The sequence below is a fragment of the Puma concolor genome, chromosome E1 (genome assembly GCF_028749965.1).
Source record: "Puma concolor isolate L17-30 chromosome E1, mPumCon1.1.hap2, whole genome shotgun sequence".
In the NCBI taxonomy this organism is placed as follows: Eukaryota; Metazoa; Chordata; class Mammalia; order Carnivora; family Felidae; genus Puma; species Puma concolor.
In genome coordinates this window covers 63,737,656-63,760,311 of record NC_141680.1, presented here as the reverse complement: position 1 = coordinate 63,760,311, position 22,656 = coordinate 63,737,656, and the positions used below count along the sequence as shown (strand labels likewise).

The 22,656-nt window shown below is 46.1% G+C and overlaps 1 protein-coding gene and 1 long non-coding RNA gene across 11 annotated transcripts in view; both read left to right on the top strand.

Moving 5' to 3' along the window:
* Positions 1 to 22,656, top strand: part of QTGAL (queuosine-tRNA galactosyltransferase) — a 100,116-nt gene that overhangs the window by 30,465 nt on the left and 46,995 nt on the right. For all 10 annotated transcript variants that reach the window (XR_015244378.1, XR_015244377.1, XR_015244376.1 and 7 more), the window contains one exon: positions 15,352 to 15,417. Coding sequence is in view for 3 of the 10 variants with exons in the window: in XM_086688348.1 (XP_086544474.1) it covers positions 15,352 to 15,417 (66 nt within the window). In the remaining 7 variants the exon portion in view is untranslated. The remainder of the gene's footprint in view (positions 1 to 15,351; positions 15,418 to 22,656) is intronic.
* On the top strand, positions 15,474 to 16,730 carry LOC147574621 (uncharacterized). Its single transcript, XR_015244384.1, has 2 exons — positions 15,474 to 15,504; positions 15,619 to 16,730. It is a non-coding gene; the product is annotated as an uncharacterized LOC147574621 (long non-coding RNA).

Sequence of the window (22,656 nt, the reverse complement as noted above, 5' to 3'; positions counted from 1 at the left end):
AACGCATGCAGAGAAGAGCACCAGATGTAAATGTACAGCTCAGTGAGTTTCATACAGCAGGTATTTGCGTAGCCACGCTGGAAGCCCCTTCTTGCTTCTACCTGAAAACCTTCCTTATTCCCCCCAAAGTTAAATACGCTCCTGTTTTCTGAGGTGATAGTCCTGCCTTTTTCTGAACTTTTATAAGTGGTGTCATTTATAGTTTTTTGGATCCAGCTTACCTCACTCTATAGCTTGCCTTTTCACTCTCTGAAAGCTACCTAGTGATGAATAGAGTTCTTAATTTTAAGGCAGATCAATGTAGTAATCTTTTCCTTTACAGTCAGTCCTTCATGCCTTCTTCTTGAGGTATTTTTTTCCTACTTTTAGGCGCTGAAGTTATTCTCTTAGTTCCAGATGCGTTCTTTCTTTTTTGCCTTTTATATTCTGATCTAAACTCCACTTGGAATTGCTCTTGTTCATTTTTATTGAAGTTCAACACATACATAGTTCAGGGCGCAGGTCATAAGTATGCAGTTCGCTGAGTTATAGGAAACTGTGCCGTCCTGCGTAGTCATCTGCAGGTGCAGGGCTGGAGCATCGCCAAGGTCCCACACCCCCTCTTGCTCCTTGTCAGAAATCCCATCCTCTTCTCCACACCCAAAGTTAGTTTTGTCTTATTTTGACCTTTATGTAATTCCTTATGTAGTCTTTTGTGTCTGGCTTATCTTGCCCAACATTACATTTTGGAGATTAATGCTGGTTTTTGTGTAGCAGCATTTCACTACCTTTCATTGCTGTGTGATAGTACAATGTATGGAGAGGCCACCTCCACCCTTCTGCTGGCTGGACATTTGGGTGTTTGAGTGATGTTGAGTAATGCTTGTACATCTCTTTTGGCACACGGCCACTGTACATCTGCTGGTCACACACATGGGGAGGGACTGGCGTGCCCGCAGTGCTGTGCTCACCTGCAGCAGACACTTGTCCAGTGGTATGAGGGTGTGCTACCTGGCCTGTCTCCTCCCAACCATTCCTGTGACTTGTCTTCTTCACTTGAGTCATCTGGTCATCACATGGCAGTACCTGTTTGTGGTTTTAAATTCATTTCCCTGATGGCTGACAGGGTTGCAGGTAGATATTTGGATATTTTCTTCGTGTACAGCCTGCTCATGTCTCTTGCCCATTTTTTATGATGTTGCCTCTTTTTTCTTCAATAGGAGTTATTCAGATGTGTCGGATACAAGTCCTTTGTTGAACTTATGAATTACAAATAGCTCCCCCCACTGTGTGGCTTTATCTTTTATTCTTTTAGTAGAGTTTTAGATGAATAGAAACTTCTAATTTACTGCAGTCCAGTTCACCAATCTTTTCCTTATTGTTAGTGCTTTTTCCCCCAGTTGTGAAATTTTTGTTTACCTCACTCATGAAGATATTTTTCTATATCATTCTCTAGAAATTTTATTTGTTACTTTTCCCATTCTGATTTACAGCTGATGTAGAAATCACTTCTGTTTGCATGTGGGTAGAGGTCCTGAATGACTCCTTCTCGTAGGGATTTCCAGTGGGTGTAGCATTGTTCATTGAAAGGAAGGTCCTTGCTCAGCAGCTGTCCAGTGTGGACGTGTGTAGGGCCTGTTTCTGGCCTCTGTGTTCTGTCCAGTCAGGCTATTGGTCTGTCCTTTGCCACATTGCAGCTTTAGAGAACAAACACAGTGTAGTTTGATTCTCTAAGCCCCCTTATTCATCTACTTCAATACTTCTAGCTATTTTCTTCTAAATCTTTTTGCATTTTTATATAAATATTAGAGTCATTTATTAATTTTCAAAGCATCTCCAGTGAGGATTTTGATTGGAATTATGTTGAATCCATAGATCAGTTATGGGAGGACCGACTTCTTTATGGTATTTCGGTTTCCTAACAGTGAACATATGTCCATTCTTTTACTTACCTCAGTAGCCGTGCATGGCTTCAGTCCTTTGTTAAATTAATTGCTTGGTATTTGCTTTTTTAAAAACATTTTTTTCAGCTTACTGAACTATAATTCATATAAAATCCACCCACTTAAAGTGCACAGTTTGGTGGGTTTGGTGTGTTCACAGTGTTGTGCGGTCATCACCACGGGACACACACCCCCATTAGCTCCTGCTCCCCACCCCCAGCTCCCAATCGGGCACCACTGGCTCCCTTTCTATCTCTGTGGCTTGCCTGTTGTGGACAGTTCCTACAAGTGGAACGAATACAGTTTGGTCTCTGTGACCAGCTTCCTGTGCTTTTCCATCGCATTGCAACGAGAGTCAGAGCTTCATTTCTTCCTGTTATAGGGTCATGGTCCACTGTATGCATGGACCACCTTTACCTTCTGATGGCATTTGGGTTGTTTCCACCTTTTGTCTATTATGCATAACACAGTCATGAACATTCCTGTACCAGTTCCTGTGTGGACAGACATGTTCAGTTCTCATGGGTATAAACCCAGGAGTGCTGTGTTGCTCCATGTTTAACATTTTGAGGAATTGCCAGACTGGTTTTTAGAGGAGCTGCACCACCTTACATTCTCACCAACAATATAGGAGAATAATTTGATGTTTTCTGATATTGTAAGTGGCATCATTTAGAGCATTTTGTAGATCTAGAGAAATTAATTTTTATATATAGAGAGAAAGTAATTTAATTTTGCTTATCAATCTTGTACTCCGAAACCTTGCTAAATTTACTTTTAATTCCAATGTTTCTCTGTTGATTATTTGGGTTGTTTATGTATACATTTTTCCTCTTTCTAAACCTTGTGCTTTTTATTTTATTTTATTTTTAATTTTATTAATGTTTATTCATTTTTGAGAGAAAGAGAGAGCATGAGCAGAGGAGGGGCAGAGAGAGAGGAAGACACAGAATCTGAAGCAAGCTCTAAGCTCTGAGCTGTCAGCACAGGGCCCAATGCAGAGCTCAAACTCACAAACCATGAGATCATGACCTGAGCCGAAGTTGGACGCTTAACTGACTGAGCCACCCAGGCGCCCCTTATTTTTTTCTTTTTAAGACAGAGTGCTAGAGGGGGAGAGGAGCAGCGGGAGAGTGAGAGAATCCCAAGCAGGTTCCACGCTCACTGCAGAGCCTGATGCAGGGCTCAGTCCCATGACCCTGGGACCATGACCTGAGCCGAAATCAAGAGTCACTCAACCAACTGAGCCACCCAGGTGCCCCTGTAAGCTTTGTGCCTTTTATTTATTTTTCTTTCTTTTCTTTAAAAAAAAATTTTTTTTTAACGTTTATTCATTTTTGAGAGACAGAGTGTGAGCGGGGGAGGGGCAGAGAGAGAGGGAGACACAGAATCTGAAGCAGGCTCCAGGCTCTGAGCTGCCAGCACAGAGCCCAACACGGGGCTCAAACTCACGGACTGTGAGATCATGACCTGAGCCGAAGTCAGATACTTAACCGACTGAGCCACCCAGGCGCCCCTTATTTATTTTTCTTAACTTGAGTCTCTAGTAAATTTTTAATTTACATCCAAGTTAGTTACCATATGGTGCAACAATGATTTCAGGAGTAGATTCCAGTGATTCATCCCTTACGTGTAACACCCAGTGCTCATCCCAACAAGTGTCTTCCTTAATATACCTTCCCCATTTAGCCCATCCCCCCTCCCACAACCCCTCCAGCAATCCTCTGGTCTCTATATTTAAGAGTTTCTTATGTTTTGTCCCCCTCCCTGTTTTTATGTTATTTTTGCTTCCCTTCCCTTATGTTCATCTGTTTGTATATTAAATTCCTCACATGAGTGAAGTCATATGATACTTGCCTTTCTCTCACATACTAATTTCTCTTAGCATAATACCCTCTAGTTCCATCCACATAGTTGCAAATGGCAAGATTTCATTCTTTTTGATTCCCAAGTAATACTCCATTGTGTGTGTGTGTGTGTGTGTGTGTGTGTGTGTGTGTGTGTGTGTGTGTGTATACCACATCTTCTTTATCCATTCCTCCATCGATGGACATTTGGGCTTTTTCTGTACTTTGGTTATTGTTGATAGCACTACTATAAACATTGGGGTGCATGTGCCCCTTCAAAACAGCACACCTGTATCCCTTGGATAAACACCTACTAGTGCAATTGCTGGGTTATAGGGTAGTTCTATTTTTAATTTTTTGAGGAACCTCCATACTGTTTTCCAGAGTGGCTGCACCAGTTTGCAATCCCACCAGCAGCGCAAAAGAGATCCTCTCTCTCCGCATCCTCGCCAACATCTGTTGTTGCCTGAGTTGTTAATTTTAGCCATTCTGACAGGTGTGAGGTGGTATCTCATTGTGGTTTTAATTTGTATTTCCCTGATGATGAGTGATGTTGAGCATTTTTTCATGTGTCTGTTAACCATCTGAATGTCTTCTTTGGAGAAGTGTCTATTCCTGTCTTTTTCCCATTTCTTCCCTGGAATATTTGTTTTTTGGGTGTTGGGTTTGTGATAAAGTTCTTTATAGATTTTGGATACTAACCCTTTATCTGATAATGTCATTTGCGAATATCTTCTCCCATCCTGTTGGTTGCCTTTTAGTTTTGCTGATTGTTTCCTTCGCTGTGCAGAAGCTTTTTATTTTGATGAGGTCCCAATAGCACATTTTTGCTTTTGTTTCCCTTGTCTCCAGAGACATGTTGAGCAAGAAATTGCTGCGGCTGAGATCAAAGAGGTTTTTGCCTGCTTTCTCCTCTAGGATTTTGATGGCTTCCTGTCTTACATTTAGGTCTTTCACCCCTTTTGAGTTTATTTTTGTGTATGGTGTAAGAAAGTAGTCCGGGTTCATTCTTCTGCATGTCGCTGTCTAGTTTTCCAAGCACCACTTGCTGAAGAGATTATCTTTATTCCATTGGATATTCTTTCCTGCTTTGTCAAAGATTAGTTGGCCATACGTTTGTGGGTCCATTTCTGGTCTATTCTGTTCCATTGATCTGAGTGTCTGTTTTTGTGCCAGTACCATGCTGTCTTGATGATTACAGCTTTGTAATATATCTTGAAGTCCAGGATTGTGATGCCTCCAGCTTTGGTTTTCTTTTTCAGGATTGCTTTGGCTATTCAGTGTCTTTTCTGGTTCCATACACATTGTGGTGTGGGATTGTTTGTTCTAGCTCTGTGAAGAATGCTGGTATTATTTTGATAGGGATTGCATTGAACATGTAGATTGCTTTAGGGAGTATCGACATTTTAACAATATTTGTTCTTCCTATCCATGAGCATGGAATAATTTTCCATTTTTTTGTGTCTTCTTCAATTTCTTTCATAAGCTTTCTATAGTTTTCAGTGTATAGATTTTTCACCTCTTCGGTTAGGTTTATTCCTAGGTATTTTATGGTTTTTGGTGCAATTGTAAATGGGATCGATTCCTTGATTTCTCTTTCTGCTGCTTAATTGACGTAAAGGAATGCAACTGGTTTTTGTGCATTGATTTTATATCCTGCAACTTTACTGAATTCATGGATCAGTTCTAGTGGTCTTTTGGTGGAATCTTTTGGGTTTTCCATGTAGAGTATCATGTCGTCTACAAAGAGTGAAAGTTTGACCTCCTCCTGGCCGATTTGGATGCCTTTTATTTCTTTGTGTTGTCTGATTGCTGAGGCTAAGACTTCCAATACTGTTGTTGATTAACAGTGGCAAGAGTGGACATCCCTGTCTTGTTCCTGACCTTAGGGGGAAAGCTCTCAGTTTTTCCCCATTGAGGATGATATTAGCATTGGGTCTTTCATATATGGCTTTTATGATCTCACGGTATGATCCTTCTATCCCTACTTTCATGAGTATTTTTATCAAGAAAAGATGCTGTATTTTGTCAAATGTTTTCTCTGCATCTATTGAGAGGATCATGTGGTTCTTGTCCTTTATTTTATTGATGTGATAAGTCACATTGATTGTTTTGTGGATATTGAACCAGTCCTGCATCCCAGGTATAATCCCACTTGGTCGTGGTGAATAATTCTTTTAATGTATTGTTGGATCCAGTTGGCTAGTATATTGTTGAGGATTTTTGCATCCATGTTCATCAGGGAAATTGGTCTATAGTTCTCCTTTTTAGTGGGGTCTTTGTCTGCTTTTGGAATCAAGGTAATGCTGACTTCATAGAATGAGTTTGGAAGTTTTCTTTCCATTTCTATTTTTTGGAACAGCTTCAAGAGAATAGGTATTAACTCTTCTTTAAATGTTTGGTAGAATTCTCCTGGAAAGCCATCTGGCCCTGGACTCTTGTTTGTTGGGAGATTTTTGATTAGTGGTTCAATTTCTTTACTGGTTATGGGTCTGTTCAAATTTTCTATTTCTTCCTGTTTCAGTTTCGGTAGTTTATATGTTTCTAGGAATTTGTCCTTTTTTTCCATATTGCCCATTTTATTGGCATATTAATTGCTCATAATATTCTCTTATTGTGTTTATTTCTGCTGTGTTCATTTTGATCTCTCCTCTTTCATTCTTGATTTTATTTATTTGGGTCCTTTCCTTTTTCTTTTTGATAAAACTGGCTAGTGGTTTATCAATTTTGTTAATTCTTTCAAAGAATCAGCTCCTGGTTTCACTGATCTGTTCTACTGGGTTTTTTTGTTGTTGTTGTTTCAATACCATTGATTTCTGCTCTAATATTTATTATTTCCTGTCTTCTGCTGGTTTGGGGTTTTATTTGCTGTTCTTTTTCCAGCTCTTTAAGGTGTAAGGTTGTGCATCTGAGACCTTTCTTCCTTCTTTAGGAAGGCCTGGATTGCTGTATACTTCCCTCTTATGACTGCCTTTGCTGCATCCCAGAGGTTTTGGGTTGTGGTGTTATCATTTTCATTGGCTTCCATGTAGTTTTTAATTTCCTCTTTAACTTCTTGGTTAGCCCATTCATTCTTTAGTAGGATGTTCTTAGTCTCCAAGTATTTGTTACCTTTCTAAATTTTTTCTTGTGGTTGCTTTCGAGTTTCATAGCGTTGTGGTCTGAAAATATGCATAGCAAGATCTTGATCTTTTTTTACTTGTTGAGGGCTGGTTTATGTCCCAGTTTGTAATCTGTTATGGAGAATGTTCCATGTGCACTCGAGAAGAATGTGTACTCTGCTGCTTGAGAATGAAATGTTCTATATGTATCTGTTAAGTCCATCCAGTCCAGTTGTCATTCAAAGCCATTGTTTCCTTGTTGATTTTCTGTTTAGATGATCTGTCCGTTGCTGTAAGTGGGGTGTTGAAGTCCCCTACTGTTATGGTATTGTTGTCAATGAGTTTCTTTGTGTTTAATTGACTTATATATTTGGGTGCTTCCCATTTGGAGCATAAATGTTTACAACTGTTAGTCTAATAAATTGTTAACTAGAAGTCATGACAATGGCGTTTTCGTCTCCTTTGCAATCTCAGAGAGTGCACTGAACCCTTTCACTGTTAAGTATGTTGTTTGCTGTAGATTGTTGTCATACCTGTCCTTAATAAAGCTAGGGACGTTCTCTTCCAAAGCTGAAGAAAGAGTAGATGCCCCAGGCAGAGGAAGGGCTCCTGTCACTGTGCCTCCATCTGGACTATATCCCCCAACAACCCCTCAGGGCCTGCCCCTTGGGCTGGAAGACCCCCAGCATCAGCGCAGATATTTCCTCCAAGTCTTTTCACCTTCTGGTTATTCTGCACACAAATTTGAAATTTTGATGAAGCCTGTTGATCAGAGTTTTCTTTCTATCACTTGTGCTTTGTTGTCAGATGTAAGGATTCTTTGCTTAACTCAGGGTCACCAAGGTTTTTCTGAGTTTCCAGTTTTAGCTCTCACATTTAGGTCTGTGGTCTACTTTGAATTCCTTTTGTGTGTGGTGGGGATTGATGTTCATTTTTCCCTTCCAGTACTGAGGCCCCAGCCTTTGCCTTGCCTGGGCCATTCCTCTGCTTGTGGCTCTGCCTGTGTGGGTCTGCACACATCCCCGGGCCAGGTGGTAGCTCTGTGGCTGTGAGTTTTGAATCAGAAAGCATAAGATCTCCATCGTGTTTCTTCTTTTGTCAAGACTGCCATCGCCATTCTGGGTCTTTACTTCTCCATGGGAATTTCAGGATCAGCCTGCCAATTTCCATAAAGACACAAGTAGAGGTTTTGGTATGTATTGTAGTGAATCCATAGGTCAGTTTGGGGAGAACTGTTTTGTAATATTGAGTCTTCTGATCCACTAATGCATGATGTCTCTTCTGTTCATTTAGATCATTCACTTGTTTCAGCAATGTTTTCTGATTTCCACTGTACAAGCCTTGGCACTTCTTTTGTTAAATGTATGTCTAATGGTTTTATTCTTTGATGCGATTATGAATGTATTATTTTATTTCAGATTATTTGATGCTAGTGTATAGAAATACAATTGAATTTTTGAACTGTAAATTGTATTTATTTTTTATCGTTTTATGTTGTTTCATCACAGCAAGTGTGCCCCTTAATCCCCATCACCTACTTCACTGCCTCCCCTCCCTTCTGGTGACCATTAGTGTGTTCTCTATAGTGAAGAGTCTGTTTCTTGGTTTGTTTCTCTCTCTCTCTCTCTCTCTCTCTCTCTCTCTCTCTCTCTCTTCTTTTTTTTGTTGTTGTTATTTTTTTTTGTTTTTTTTTTTGCCTTTCTCATTTGTTTCTTAAATTCCACATATGAATGAAACCATCTGGTATGTGTCTTTCTCTAACTGACTTATTTTGCTTAGCATACTATACTCAAGCTCCATCCATGTCCTTGCAAATTGAAAGATTTCATTCCTTTTTATAGCAAAGTAATATTGCGTAATATATATAGGTCTTACACCTTTATCCATTCATCAGATGATGGACACGTGGGCTACTTCTGTAATTTGGCTATTGTAAATAATGCTGATATAAACATCAGGCTGCATGTATCCCTTTGATAGTGTTTTTGCACTCTTTAGGTAAATTTTCAGTAGTGCAATTGCTGGATCATAGGGTAGTTCTATTTTTAACTTTTTGAGGAATCTCCATACTGTTTTCCTCAGTGGCTATACCAGTTTGCATTCCCACCAACAGTGTAAGAGGATTCCCCTTTCTCCACATCCTCACCAACACCTGTTGTTCCTTGTGTTGTTAATTCTGACATTAGTGTCAGAATGGCCTTGTGTAGCCATTCTGACAGGTGTGAGTGGTATCTCAGTGTGGTTTGGATTTATATTTCTCTGATGATGAGTGTTGTTGACCATCTTTTTTCATGTGTCTGTTTGCCATCTAGACATCTTCCTTGGAAAAGGGTCTATTCAGTCTTCTGCCCATTTTTAATTATGGGGGGTGTTGAGTTTGATAAGTTCTTTATAGATTTTGCATACTAACCCTTTATCAGATGTGTCATTTGCAAATATCTTCTCTTATTCCATAGACTGCCTTTATGTCCCCACAGTAAACCTTCTCTGCTGTGGCCTCTTCTCTCTTTGGTTGTGCCAGTCTTCAGGTTGATTTCTGGGGTATTTGGGGTGATTTTGGTCTAGTTATGTCCATGGGATGAGGTGTGCCCAGGGTTCTCCTACCCTGCTGCCATCTTCCTCCTCTGAGTCAGTTGCCTTTTAGTTTTGTGGATTAAAGACCTAAATATAAGACCTGAACTCACAAAAATCCTCCAGGAGAAAACAGGCAGCAACCTCTTTGACCTCAGCCCTAGCAACATTTTTCTAGGCGTGTCTCCTGAGGTAAGGGAAACAAAAGCAAAAATAAACTCTTGAGACTTCATCAAAATAAGTTTCTGCACAGTGAAGGAAGTGGTCAACAGAAATACAATTGATTTTTGTGTTCTGATCCTGTATTCTGTGACCTTGCTGAACTTGTTAGTTTAGTATTTTTTTGTGGATCCCTTAGGGTTTTCTGAATACAAACTCATGCTGTCTGCAAACTGAGGCAATTTCACCTCTTCCTTTCCAGTCTGGGTGCCTTTATTGCCTGATCCCACTGACCAGAAGCTCATGCGGTGCTCTGGGCACAAGGGCAGATGTTTTCCCTCATTCCCAGTCTCAGGGAAGACCTTTCGTTGCCCACCTTACAGACGTTAACTGTAGGGCTTTCGTAGATGCCTTTTATCAAGATGAAGAAGTTCCTTTCTATTCCTATGTTGTTGAGAATTTTTATCCTGAATGGCCACTGGATTTTGTGAAATCCTTTTTCTGCATTTATTGAGGTCATCAGGTAGTAATTGTTCTTTTTTTGTCAATATAATGTATGATATTAATTGACTTTCAGATGGTGAAGCAACCTTGCATTCCCAGGGATATCCCATTTGGTCTGGAATAAACCTTTGTACTTGTTGCCGATTTGGTTTGCAAATATTTTGTCAAGCACTCTTTCATCTATGTTCATGCGTCATATTGCTCTGTAGTTTTCTTAAGTTGTCTCTAACATTGGTACCGGGAAGTACTTAGCCACTTGGAGTGAGTAAGATGTATCCCTGCCTCTACCACTTCTGGAGGCTTTGTGGTGAAGGTGACATATTGTTTCTTCTTTTTTTTTTTTAAGATTTTATTTTTAAGGAATCTCTGCGCCCAACATGGGACTTGAACTCACAATCCCGAGATCAAGAGTCATGTGCTTTACCAACTGAGCCAGTCTGGCACCCCTGTTTCTTCTTTAAATGTTTGGTAGAATTTACTACTTATGCCATCTGAACTTGGAGAGTTGTGGGGAGAGATTTTTATTTATTTTTTATTATTTTTAATTTTTTTTTTTTTCAACGTTTATTTATTTTTGGGACAGAGAGAGACAGAGCATGAACAGGGGAGGGGCAGAGAGAGAGGGAGACACAGAATCAGAAACAGGCTCCAGGCTCTGAGCCATCAGCCCAGAGCCCGACGCGGGGCTCGAACTCACAGAGGGTGAGATCGTGACCTGGCTGAAGTCGGACGCTCAACCGACTGCGCCACCCAGGCGCCCCTTTTATTATTTTTTAACGCTTATTTATTTTTGAGACAGGGAGAGACAGCATGAACGGGGGAGGGTCAGAGAGAGAGGGAGACACAGAATCCGAAACAGGCTCCAGGCTCTGAGCTGTCAGCACAGAGCCCGACGTGGGGCTCAAACTCACGGACCGCGAGACCATGACCTGAGCCGAAGTCGGATGCTTAACCGACTGAGCCACCCAGGCGCCCCATGAGATTTTTAATTTTTTGTGGGGAGAGATTTTTAATTACTAGCCCAATTTTTTTTTCTTTTTCTTTTTTTTTTTTTTTTTTTACTTTTTATAGATCTCTTCAGATTTTATTTTTCTTCTTCAGTCAGTTTCAGAAACCCATATCTTTCTGGGAATTATCCGTTTCATCTAATTGTCTGCTTTGTTGGTGAGCAGTTGGTTTGGACTCTCCTGTAGTTCTCTTAACTTCTCTGAGGCCAGCCTTGCTGTCTTCCTTTTCATTCCTAAATTTACTTACTTGCGTCTTCTCTTTTTCTTGGTCTGTCTCGCTCAGGAGTCAGCAGATGACAGCTCACAGGACAAAACCCCTGGCAGCCTGTTTTTTATGGTCTCTGAGCTAAAAATGGTCTTTTTATTTTTAAAATGTTATAAAAACAAAATAACAAACAACAACAAAAAACCAAGAATATTGGCAGAAACCACATATGGCCACAAAGACCAAAATATTTACTCTCTGGCCCTTTATAGAAAAAGTTTGTTGGTCTCCAATCTAGCTAAAAGTTTGTTAAATTTGATGTTTTCAAAGAACCAATCATTGTTTGAATTGATTGTTTCTGTTGCTTTTCTTTTCTCTGTCTCTTTCTGTTTCTGCTCTGATCTTTATTATTTTTTTCTTACTTTTGGTTTAGTTTTCTCTTTTTTATTGTTGTTTCTTAAGAAATCAGTCTTTGTTGGTACAGGTGCGGCTTTTGCTGTATTGCTATATCATGTTTTCATTCAGCTCAGAATATTTTCTAATTGTGATTTCTTCTGCAACTGTCGGCTGTTTAGAAGTAAATTGTTCATTTCCACACATTGGTGGTAGATTTACCAAATACCCTCCTGTGTTTGGTTTCTGACTTCACTGTGGTCAGAGAACAGGTTTCATATGATCTTAATGCTTTCACATTTGTGGTCCCTGCTGCGTAGACGAGCCTGCACTGGTGGGTTGAGTGCTGGTTGATGGCACTGCCTCCCTTCTCTCTGCGGGTGGCCTGGCCCGTCCAGCCGTCCTGTCTGGTGCCCACAGTGAGTGTCTGAATTTCCAGCTTTTGCTGTTGAGTTGTCCCTTTCTTTCTTCAGGTCTGTGCTTTTTATTTCCTCTTCCTCTGTGGCCAGCACGCAAGTGCATTTACGACCTTTACTTCTTTTTGATGGCGGCCCTCTGTCCGCATGTAGCCTCCTCCCCGTCTCCAGGCATCCTGTTGCCGAAGGTCTGTCCGTCTCTCTGGCTTCAGTTTGCGTGGGATCTTCCGCCCTCCCACGTTTAGTCGCTCTGTGTCGGAACCTGATGTCTGTGTCTTGCAAATAGCACGTCAGTAGATCTTCTTTCTGTGTGTGTGTGTGTGTGTGTGTGTGTGTGTGTGTGTGTGTGTGTGTGTGTTTTAACCCAATCTGACAGTGTTTAGTTTTAGTTAAAGAATTGAGTTTTTTTTGGGGGGGCGCCTGGGTGGCGCAGTCGGTTAAGCGTCCGACTTCAGCCAGGTCACGATCTCGCGGTCCTGTGAGTTCGAGCCCCGCGTCGGGCTCTGGGCTGATGGCTCAGAGCCTGGAGCCTGTTTCCGATTCTGTGTCTCCCTCTCTCTCTGCCCCTCGCCCGTTCATGCTCTGTCTCTCTCTGTCCGAAAAATAAATAAACGTTGAAAAAAAAAAAAAAGAATTGAGTTTTTTCACATTTGTTGTTTATTTGGCTGTGTGTGCTCATGCGTTCCCTGTTTACTTTCGGCCTCACGTCTCTTTTGTTCACGTCTTCTGTCCTTGCTGCTTCCACCTATTTTATTGAACAGATATTTTCCAGTGCACTGCTTAAAATTACTGATTTTTAACTCTTTGAGTTATTTTCTTAGTGGTTGCTTTCTGAGAGTCTTACCATGTGTTGTTTTGTCTGCCTGGTGACCCTCGTGTGCTGGCCGCTGTGTTTTAGCACCTGTGCAGTCTGAGGCCTTGCCTCAGATGAGAGTCCTCCCTCAGAGACTCCCCCTCACTTCCTCCGGGTGCCTGGGGCCCTGTGGCCATTGTCCCTCGAGCCCCTATCGCCTTGGGGAGACAGCAGCCGCAGCCTGAACTGGCAAGTGCTGTGGGTGAGCAGCACCCGCTCCCTCCCTGACACTGAGCAGCCCTGGGCTCCCGTTGCCCTCCTCTCAGACTTTCGTTAGGCTCATTGATGCCTCCGGGGCAGAAACGGCTGGTGTTTTCCTGTTCACACCCCTGCCTGGATTTGGACCCAGGACCCCGAGTGCTTCTCGTTAACTCTCTATTGCTATTAAGACTTTTAAGATATTTTACACAGCTTTCTTAGCTGAACAGAGCAGGATTATTTGTGTGCCAAAGGCTAGTGTGTCATTTCTGCGGGTGGAACCTGGAGGCCTCTTGACTGGGGTCGGGACCCTGTCCTGGCACATGAGCAGGTAGCAAACCATGAGCAGGAAATTTCTCCATAAGTCAGAATTTTTTGCAGAAACACACAGGTAGCTAACATTTGATAATTCCTTGGCCCTGTACTTTGCAAGCAGGGTTTCAACCTGTCAGTCAGTCTGCTCTGTCTCCTCCCCTTCTTCGGGGAGCCTCCTGAGCACGTGACCACATAACTTCTGTCTTTGAGTCTGAAAGCCAGGCATAAAGACACTTAACAAACACACACACACACAAATTGACCTTGCTTTCTGCCGTAGAGGGAGATCTTCTTGTGGCTGGTGGCAACTTTGATTTGCAGGCAGCACGTCCCATCCTTGGCTTCTGTCTGCCTCTAGCTCTTGCCTGACCATGGCCCTGGCCATCCCCAGGAGCCCATAGCCATACTCTCCCAGGGCCATTCTCACTCAGAAGCTACTTAATTTGAAGCTCCAGGTTTCTTTGAACTACAAAATTCTTTGACTAGATGAGCTTGTTTCTACCTAATATTATTGTGGTCAGAAAGGAAACAGCATTTCATTCTGAATTAATGTTATTTTTATAATACATCAAAATCCTTTGCCCTAGGCTGCCGAGAATGTTGTTTCTTAACTGGGTATCATTGTGGAACTTCAGCCAGTCTGGGGACCTTGCACACTCTCAGGCAAACATGTGTGGAGGTTTCTGAGCCCTCCCTCCTGTGCACTGTGGGGTCAGGACTGTGTATCCACCCCTTAGGCTCCTCTCCTTTGCATCTCAAATACCAGCTGACTTTTGTTAAAACCAGCTCCTGGTGTTGGGCACCAGCTGTGAACTCTGTGGACCTTGACCAGAATGGGGCCTTTTGCAGGACACGAAAAGTGGTGCAGATCATGGCCACCAGCAGAAACACATCTGAGCTTGTTTATTAAAATAGCACATGGCTTTTCTTGTGTAATAAAGACCTTTTCATTCATCCCATCAGCAAGTTTTTCTTCTTTCAAAATGGTCTCGGGAGAACAAGGAGCTTCTCTGTGACCTACAGGCCAGTGTGTGCTCTGAAATCATGGGGTACCTGTCGTGTTGCTTGGTTTGGGGGCTTCTTTGCTCCTTGCGTTTCTCCTGGAATTTCTAAGCTAATTGTCAGTGGGTGTGTTAGCCGTCTTCAGTATTCTATATACTTGCAGGGGTTGACTTTATTCAGACACCCTGGGGGTGATTCTAGTTCAGGAAGTGGTGGAATGTTCTTGAGAGACAGGAATTTCTGGGCAGTTTTGGTTTTAGCAAATATTGGTTTCTCAGTTAATCCCATGTTCAAATTTTAACCCTGGCATGTAATTGCTGTGAGACCTTGGGTGAAATACATAGCCTTTCCAAGCCTTGTTTTCGTTGGCTACAAAACAGGGATAATTTTAGCTGCCCTGCCTTCAACTATACAAGATTATAATTAAAAAAAAAAAAAAAGTATATGTGAGTGTTTTGTAACTGGTGAAGTAATCGAAAATATAATTCAGTCTTGAGCAGACATTTCATTTGTTCTACAAGTATTTCTGTAGGCCAACTTCTAGAAAGTTGGGCTGGTCCAACTTCTAGAAAGGCATACAAGATGCCCCTTCCCAGTGGTGCGGGGCCTGTGTCTTAGGGATGTGTATCCTCAGATCGCTGGACGAGGCCAAGTGCCCTCTGGAGTGCTTGCACATGGCAGTGTGCGAGCCATCGTGGGGACTGCCAGCATCTCCCTGCCAACTAACAGGGTTCCTGGTCCCATGGGTAGCATCTGCATTGCCTGTTCCTGGCTCTTGCCCATTTTGCTGTTGGCTTTTCTATCTGTTTCTTTCTTGTTTGTGGGTTATGTGAGTTTAAACTGTGTTCTTTGCCTCAGGATGACGTCATGATGCCTCAGAGGGTGAGATTGCAACTGGAAGCTGCTGCCCAATACCCGACAAGTGTAAGTCTAGGCATCTGTCCCTGGTGCATGTGTGTCCTGTGTCTGTTCCCAATGCGTGTGAGTCCTGGCATCTGTCCTTACATGTGAGTCCTGATGTCTGTCCCTAATACGGGTGAGTCCTGGCATGTGTCCCTGATGTGTATGAGCCTTGGCATCTGTCCCTGATGAGTGTGAATCCTGACGTCTGTCCCTGAATGTGAGTCCTAGTGTCTGTCCCTGAGTGTGTCTTGTGTCTGTCCTCAAGTGTGAGTCCTCTGCCTGTCCCTGAGTGTGAGTCCTACCTCTGTCTCTGACATGTGTGAGCCCTGTGTTTGTCCCTGAGTGTGAGTCCTGCATCTGTCTCTGAGTTGTTGTCCACTTTGATGAAAGTGATGTCGCGGCTGTTTGCATTAAGGCTCTTCTTTAGGCTACGACTGCCCCATCAGAGCATGAGCAGTGGCTCTTAGATCTCTAGACACTCAAGGCTGTTTTCCTGCGCACACAGGGCTTCTCGGTTTGGTTTTATTTTCATGAGTATTTCTGACGCCGTGTGTAGAAGCACACACTGTGTCAGCAGCTTACAGGGTTATTCTTACTACCTATAAGTCCTCAGACTACAGTTCTCAACTTCAGAAGGGCTTCCCAGTTGTCCTCCATGAGCCAGGACCGTCTTCCTGGGTACTCGTGGGGTGAGGGCCTCATTTCCTGACCGGAAGCCCCGTGTAGGGGAGGTGTCACCTGCCCACGTGGACCTGAAGGGCATCACAGACCCAGGGGCACTTGTCTCTGTATAGCTCCAGCCTGGTGGCTGATCCCAGAGCCTACGTCTGACTCTAGCACCCACTGCTTAAACGTCTGTGCCGAAGTTTTAGTGAAAATGTCTGAATTACTGTGATGATCACTGATTTTAGAAATCGTCAAACAGAAGGGTCTGCAGGACTGCTTAAACCAGCTTCCGTGCCGTCTACCCAGTGGGCAGCCTCCCTCCTGCCCCCAACTCCAGGTTCTGCTCCCTCTGCCACAGTGCTGGATCGGCGCCTGCACTGAAGCTTCTCCAGCATCACGGGCACACGACGAGCCCCTAGGGATCTGATTCTGGGCATCAAGGGGGGCCTGAGCTCAGCATTTCTCATAGGCTCTGGGTGCCGGAGGGCTCATGCTGTCCCCAGGCCATCCCCAGGCCGTGTGTAGGGCAGGGCAGGGCTCAGCAAGCCATCCTCAGCAAACCTGAACGGTGTGAGGGACTGTGAGAGGCTCAAAAGTGCACAAGATAAAATTTCCCAAGGAGCTTGAACAACTTTTGTGCATCCAGATGAATAAATTCTCTTCCAGCAGTTCTTTGTTTTGGAGCTTTGAATTCAGTGCATGGACTTTCTGCTTCTAAAGAAATTCAGTACCCTGTGCTTTCGTCTCCAGCTGCCCAGCCCCACACATGACTCTGTGACTCAGGGTCTTGGGCTGCAGGCACCTGGTCTGCCCTGTAAACACGTGCGCATGCTCCCCTCAAGGGGCTCTCACTCAGCTTGATGCTGAAGATCCTCAGTCCCTGAAGTGTAACTGCACTTACATTGCTTAAAATGACACATTTTTAATGTAAACATGTCCTTGAAATATACCTGGAAGAAGATAAAAAATGGCCCCTCAGCTACATCTTGAGAAGCTACTACAGTGCTCCTCAGGCTGGAAGCTTCTGGAAGGTGGGATGCATAGGAGGTTTGAAAGTGCCCAGTTGCGCTCCTTCATTGAGAAGTGACCTCTCGGCTGGCATAGTGTCTTGGGGGCCACTGTGCGTCCTGGGGTCCTGACAGCAGGGGTGTGATGTCACTGGCTGGTGAAACCAGGCAGGCAGGGAGCCAGCACCCACAGCTTCCTCATGACCGCTCCCTGCTTGAATGGGACCAGCCGTGTCCTCCAGGAAGTCAGCTGGTCGCAGGTCTGAGTCATGGCTGCAAAACCCCTTCCTGGCAGCACACAGGTGATGTTTGAGGAACTGTAGGGTTAGGCTCCCAAGTGGGCACAAAACTGACCATGACAGACAGGAGGTTGCTTGTGGCCAGTGCTGCCTATGTCCGAGCCAGACCCCAGAGCACAAAGGAAGTGGGAGACAGTGCAGTGTTTGAGGGCGTGAAAGCCAGGGTGTGCGAGGCACACCTTCGTAGGTGCTGTGGGGCTTGCACACGGTTCTGCAGCATTCACCAGATCCTGACAGGAAACAGGGGTCGGCCAAGTGTTAGAACCACGGCTATGTACAAATACAGATTTCGTAGCAATCAGCTACCACAGACCCCAGGAGATGCTTGCTAAAAGTTTACACAGACTCTTGAATCTCTGATGCTTTCTAGCTGGAAAGATGTCAGAAAGATGCTCTGACATACAGTGTCGACAGGTTACGGCTTCTCCTGAAAGCCCCCAGGGGTGGTGGCCCAGCACTGAGCCCTCGCCCCTCAGCAAGCATCCTGTGAGGCTAATGGCAGGTGCTTGTGCCGTGGTGGGCAGCCGTCCTGAGATGCCACATCTCTTAGAGTGATGCTCACGTGGTAGGGGTTTAAAATATGCTCTGCATTAAAACTTCTGAAGAGTTTGTCACCAGTGTTGATGACTTAGAGAGTGAGATTTGTTCTCCATACTGTAGAAATCAAACACATTTTGCTTCGTTAATGGAATGGTTTAGGGTGGTTCTTCACGCATAGGTGCAAATGGATTGCCAAGTCTTGGGACACAGAAGGAATTTGGGGAAAATGCACACTGTCATTTTGTCTTAATTAAAACATTAGTTTGCATTTTTATAGGTTTTATAAAGTTCTAGGTTAGAGTTTTCCTTGTTAACTTCATAAATTTACTCGATGTTGTGTTCCCACGTTCAGGAGAAGCTGCTTGCTCCTGCTGCGTGTCTATCCCAGCTACAAGGAGAGGCCAAGTGGCGGGAGTGGTTGCTCCTGTGTGGAGCATAGACCGGGATGCCATACTCTTGTTGCCCCAGAGCAAAATCAGCAGAGTTGTTGCTGTGGGGCTGATTTTTGTTTTTTTTTTTAAGTTTATTTATTTTGAAAGAGCGACTGGGGGAGGGGCAGAGAGGGAGAGAGAGAGAATCCCAAGCAGTCTCTTTGCTGACAGTGTGGAGCCTGATGTGGGGCCTGAACCACAAACTGCGAGATGATGACCTGAGCCAAAACCAAGAGTCGGACCCCAGGTGCCCCAGGGGTTTTTTGTTTTGTTTTAAAATCATGACTTACAAAAATCCTAATTTGCAGTTGCTGGTTGGTTATGTCAATTATGTTGTAGTTTGTTTGGAAAAATGAAACGAGTTCTAAGGGTATACTTGTCCTTAGTCATTTTTTTAAGGTCATTTACAAGAAAACCATATAATTATGAAGCAAAGGCCCTCGGTGACAGTTTCCATAAACTGAGCCATTGCATATTTACTGCAGGACTTTTGGGGTGTCTGATGTTGGGTGCCATGGGACAGCTCCCAGGACAACATTTACCCACCTGCTTACTGGACACTGCCGAGCAGAGATCAGCTCTGGGATGGGTGTTGGGGTGAGTCAGGGGAGCCGCTGTCTCTGGCCTGGGCTTTCCCTGTGGGGTCTCCCGTGCAGGAGTGCAGAAAGGGAGAGCGGTAGGGTTAGGGTTAGGGTACATAGTTTCAGGAAGGTGGAAAGAGGTGAGGCAGCCCCACAGGAGAAGTGGGGGCCCCTTGCACAGGTGTGTGCACCCTACAGCTTCTGGATGCAGCACTGTTGATGGCTCCTCCACTGTGGCCTGGGACAGTTGGGCCCCTGCAAGCTGGTGGCGGGACTTCCTACCTCCCCGAATTGCTGTGTCTCCAGGGGGCTTGGAGGATTCAGAGGTGAATCCTGGCCTTGCTCTGTTAGCAGCAAGCTGGTGAGCATCCTGTCTGGTGGACACAGAGTTGTGGGAAAGCTGGGGAGTGGGGGGTGGCAGGCTCCTCTGTCCTCCAGGTGAGGGGGCCGTGGGGGCCATGGTCCCTCTGTCCTTCCAACACGTGCACCCTCTGCTCAGCACGCCCTCAGCCCACCCTAGAAGAGTGGCCTCTGCTGGCTCTTTTCCCCACAGGAGCCTGCAGTAACAGCTCACTGAATGATACCACTGCATAGGAGGGCCACCTGAGCCCATGTCCCAGGAGCCACACGGGCACCTGAAGAGGGAGCACGGTCACTTCAAACAGGACAGATGTAGTTTGCCCTGACACGTGGGTTGCGAGACGGTAGACCCACTGTTGGCATCTGTGTGCCCCACAAAGCCCACAGTAGGTGCCATTCCCGATTCTGGTTTAGCGCTTCGGGAGCGAGTGCCCCCTGGATGCCCCGTGGTGGCTGAGAGAAGGTTTGCTCAGCCTGGCCCCACAGTCCACCCTCTGCCTCACAGTGCACAGGACTGGCTGGGGACCCCTGGTCTGCAGTGCAGATGGGGTGTGAGACCCTCAGCGTCTGCAGCTGGCCCTGGACGAGGCCCATGGGGAAGGGCCTGCTGCCCACCGGGGACAGGCCTTGGTGCTGGTCTGGTGTTTATACAGCATCAGCAGAAGACGGTGGGGGTGGGGGGGGTCGCAAGGACCCAATGGAATTCAGGCGGGAAGCCCGAGAGGTCAGGGACCGGAGACAATTGAGAGATGGGGGTGGAGGCAGCTCATGTCCCACAGTTGGGGGCTTCGCGGGGTAAAAACCACATAACCGAGCATGCTTTCCTCCACGCGTGCTGCACGTTTATGTGACCGTCACACCTGAGTCTCGTGAGTGTGGCCTGTGTACACCCCAGCCATGGCTGATACTTAGTGCTCTCGAGACACTAGCACGCCTGTGTTTGTGGCGCCACGGGCCCCCAGCCAGGGCTCTGCATGTGTGTGAGCCTCATGGGCTTGACTCCTAGTTGTGAATGTTGTCCAGGTAATTGGAAGTTGACCTAAAAGTAAAGTTTGGTTTTTTTCTAACCGTCCAGCTGTCATCCATGAGTCACAGGGAGTGGGTCCCCCACAGCCAGCTTCTCTGGGTGGAGCAGGTCGGGTCTCCCCTGGACCCTGTATCTGCCCTCTTTTCTGACCAGCGTCCCACACACACTTCCGGAAGCCAGGTCTGCTCGGGTGACAGTGGAGCCCATGGCCTGCGGGGTGACGGCGTAGACTCTTCCAGCTTTGCCACAGTGATATGTGCAGGCATTCCTTCCTCCACAGGCCACCCCTGGCACGCCTGCCACCACTTCTCACCACCGCAGCCTGTGCCCAGTGCGACAGCCCTGTTTCTTAAAGTTTCGGAGAACAACAGCACGGCCCCTCGTCTTCCTGCGTGCTGGTCATCCTGGCGCGTGGCCAGAAGGTGGCTCCGGCGAGGGGCAGGGCAGATGAAGCCGGCGCTTCTGCCGGGTGTTATCTTCCTTGGACTTGGGTGTCACCGACACTCAGTGTTGCACTAGTTCCAGGTGTTCGCACACGTCTGTGGTCTGTGCCTCGTGCTGTGCTCACCGCGAGCTCAGCTGCGTCTGTCCCGATGCAACACGGTTCCCACGCCACCGACTGCATCCCCGCCCCGTGCCTTCCGCCGCTGACGCACACGCCGCCCCGCAGCCGCCGCACACACTGACGCACACACTGACGCACAGCCTACAGCACGGCCTCCTGTCTCCAAGTCCCTTTCAGACCGACCAGGGTCTGCACAGAAGGCGCCAGATTTTGGCCTCGTCTGTTCCTTGCCAGCCAGCCGGCCGTGGGCTTGATGAGGTGACCATTATTCAAGCGTCCAGACGTAGTGGTGTGCAAGCCCCCCAGTTACCACGCGCACAGACACCGTGGGTCTGGACCTCAGAAAGGGCTTTGCTCTCGGTGGGCCTCAGCTGTGGGCGGGGTGGGGGTGGGGCTGAGGCCTTGGCGGCTACTGGTGGCCGCGTGGCTTCCTCACTGCTTGGCAGCAGCGTCCAAAAACAAGATCCTAAGAGATTAGACTGGAGGCTGTGTTGTCTTGGTATCCCTTTGACCCGCCCCCCCTCCTGGGTTCAGGGGGAGGGACGTAGATCCCAGGCTTGGTGGGCGCCATTCAGGCCAAGGGCAGGCAGAGTGGTTGGACAACTACCTCCATTCTGCGTCCAGTAACCTTCTTTACTTTCTGACCTTTTTTCCCAGCCAAACTGCTGGATCTGAGACGCCCCCATATAAGCTCAGAAAGTTTCAAGAGCGTTTGTAGGAACCACACTCCAGGATCCCCTGCCATCTGCCCGGTTGGCAGCACATGCTCTCAGAGGAACCGGCCCACACCTCTCCAGAGCCTTACTCTAGCGGCTACCCTTAGGTGTGTGGCAGGAGGCAGTGCATCCCCAAAGCCAGCACACGCCCTTGGGTTCATTCAGCCTGTGCTTACTGAGCACCGCCTGTATACAGGGCATTGTGCTAGGCTCCTGTCACAGCGGCTCTGCCCCAGGGCATGTGAGTCTCGCGGCACGTGGAACATTGAGCATATGTTGTACTTGGTCACCGGAGACGTCTCACGCCAGCCCTCCTGCTTTGGAGGCGGGGGGTTGGCTCAGGAGAAGAGCTTGGTGTCACGCTACAGACACGTCTTCAGGAAGAAAAGGTTTCCCGTGGTTTCTGTTCTGTGGGCCAGGCCACTTTGTTTTCAGAAAGTGTTAAGGCACACAGAAGTACCCTCCTCTTCATCTATAGGTGCTCTCACCACGGAAGGCAGATGTCACCTCACCCGCCCTCTTTCTCCATGTGAGACTCCACCCCACTTGGCTCTAGCCTTCATCAGAAGCCAGCATCTGGGCAAAGGGCTCACCGTGGAAGCAGCGTGAGCACCCGCGAGCCCACAAGAGCCTCGTCCGGCTGGACACAAGCGCTGGGAGTGGGCTGCTATGCGCCTGGCCCGTTTGTCACCCCTAGCAGCTGCTCAGGACGCAGCAGGCGTGGGGCGTGGGTCTGTGGCATCTGTGTGTGGAAGTTAAGCCCCTGTATCCATGTGTGAGCACAACTCTGAACAAGATTTCTACTTCACAGCTTTTTTAAATTATTATTTTGAGAGAGAAAGAGGGACAACATGAGCGGGGGAAGTGCAGGGAGAGAGGGAGAGAGAGAATCCCAAGCAGGCTCTGTGCTGTAAGCATGGGGCCCAACTTGGGGCTCAAACCCACAAACTGATCAGAACCTGAGCTGAAACCAGGAGCCAGACGCTTCACTGACTGAGCCATCCAGGTGCCTCTCTACCTCACAGCTTTGGATCATTTTCCCTTTTTTCTCCCAGAATCTTTTCTGCT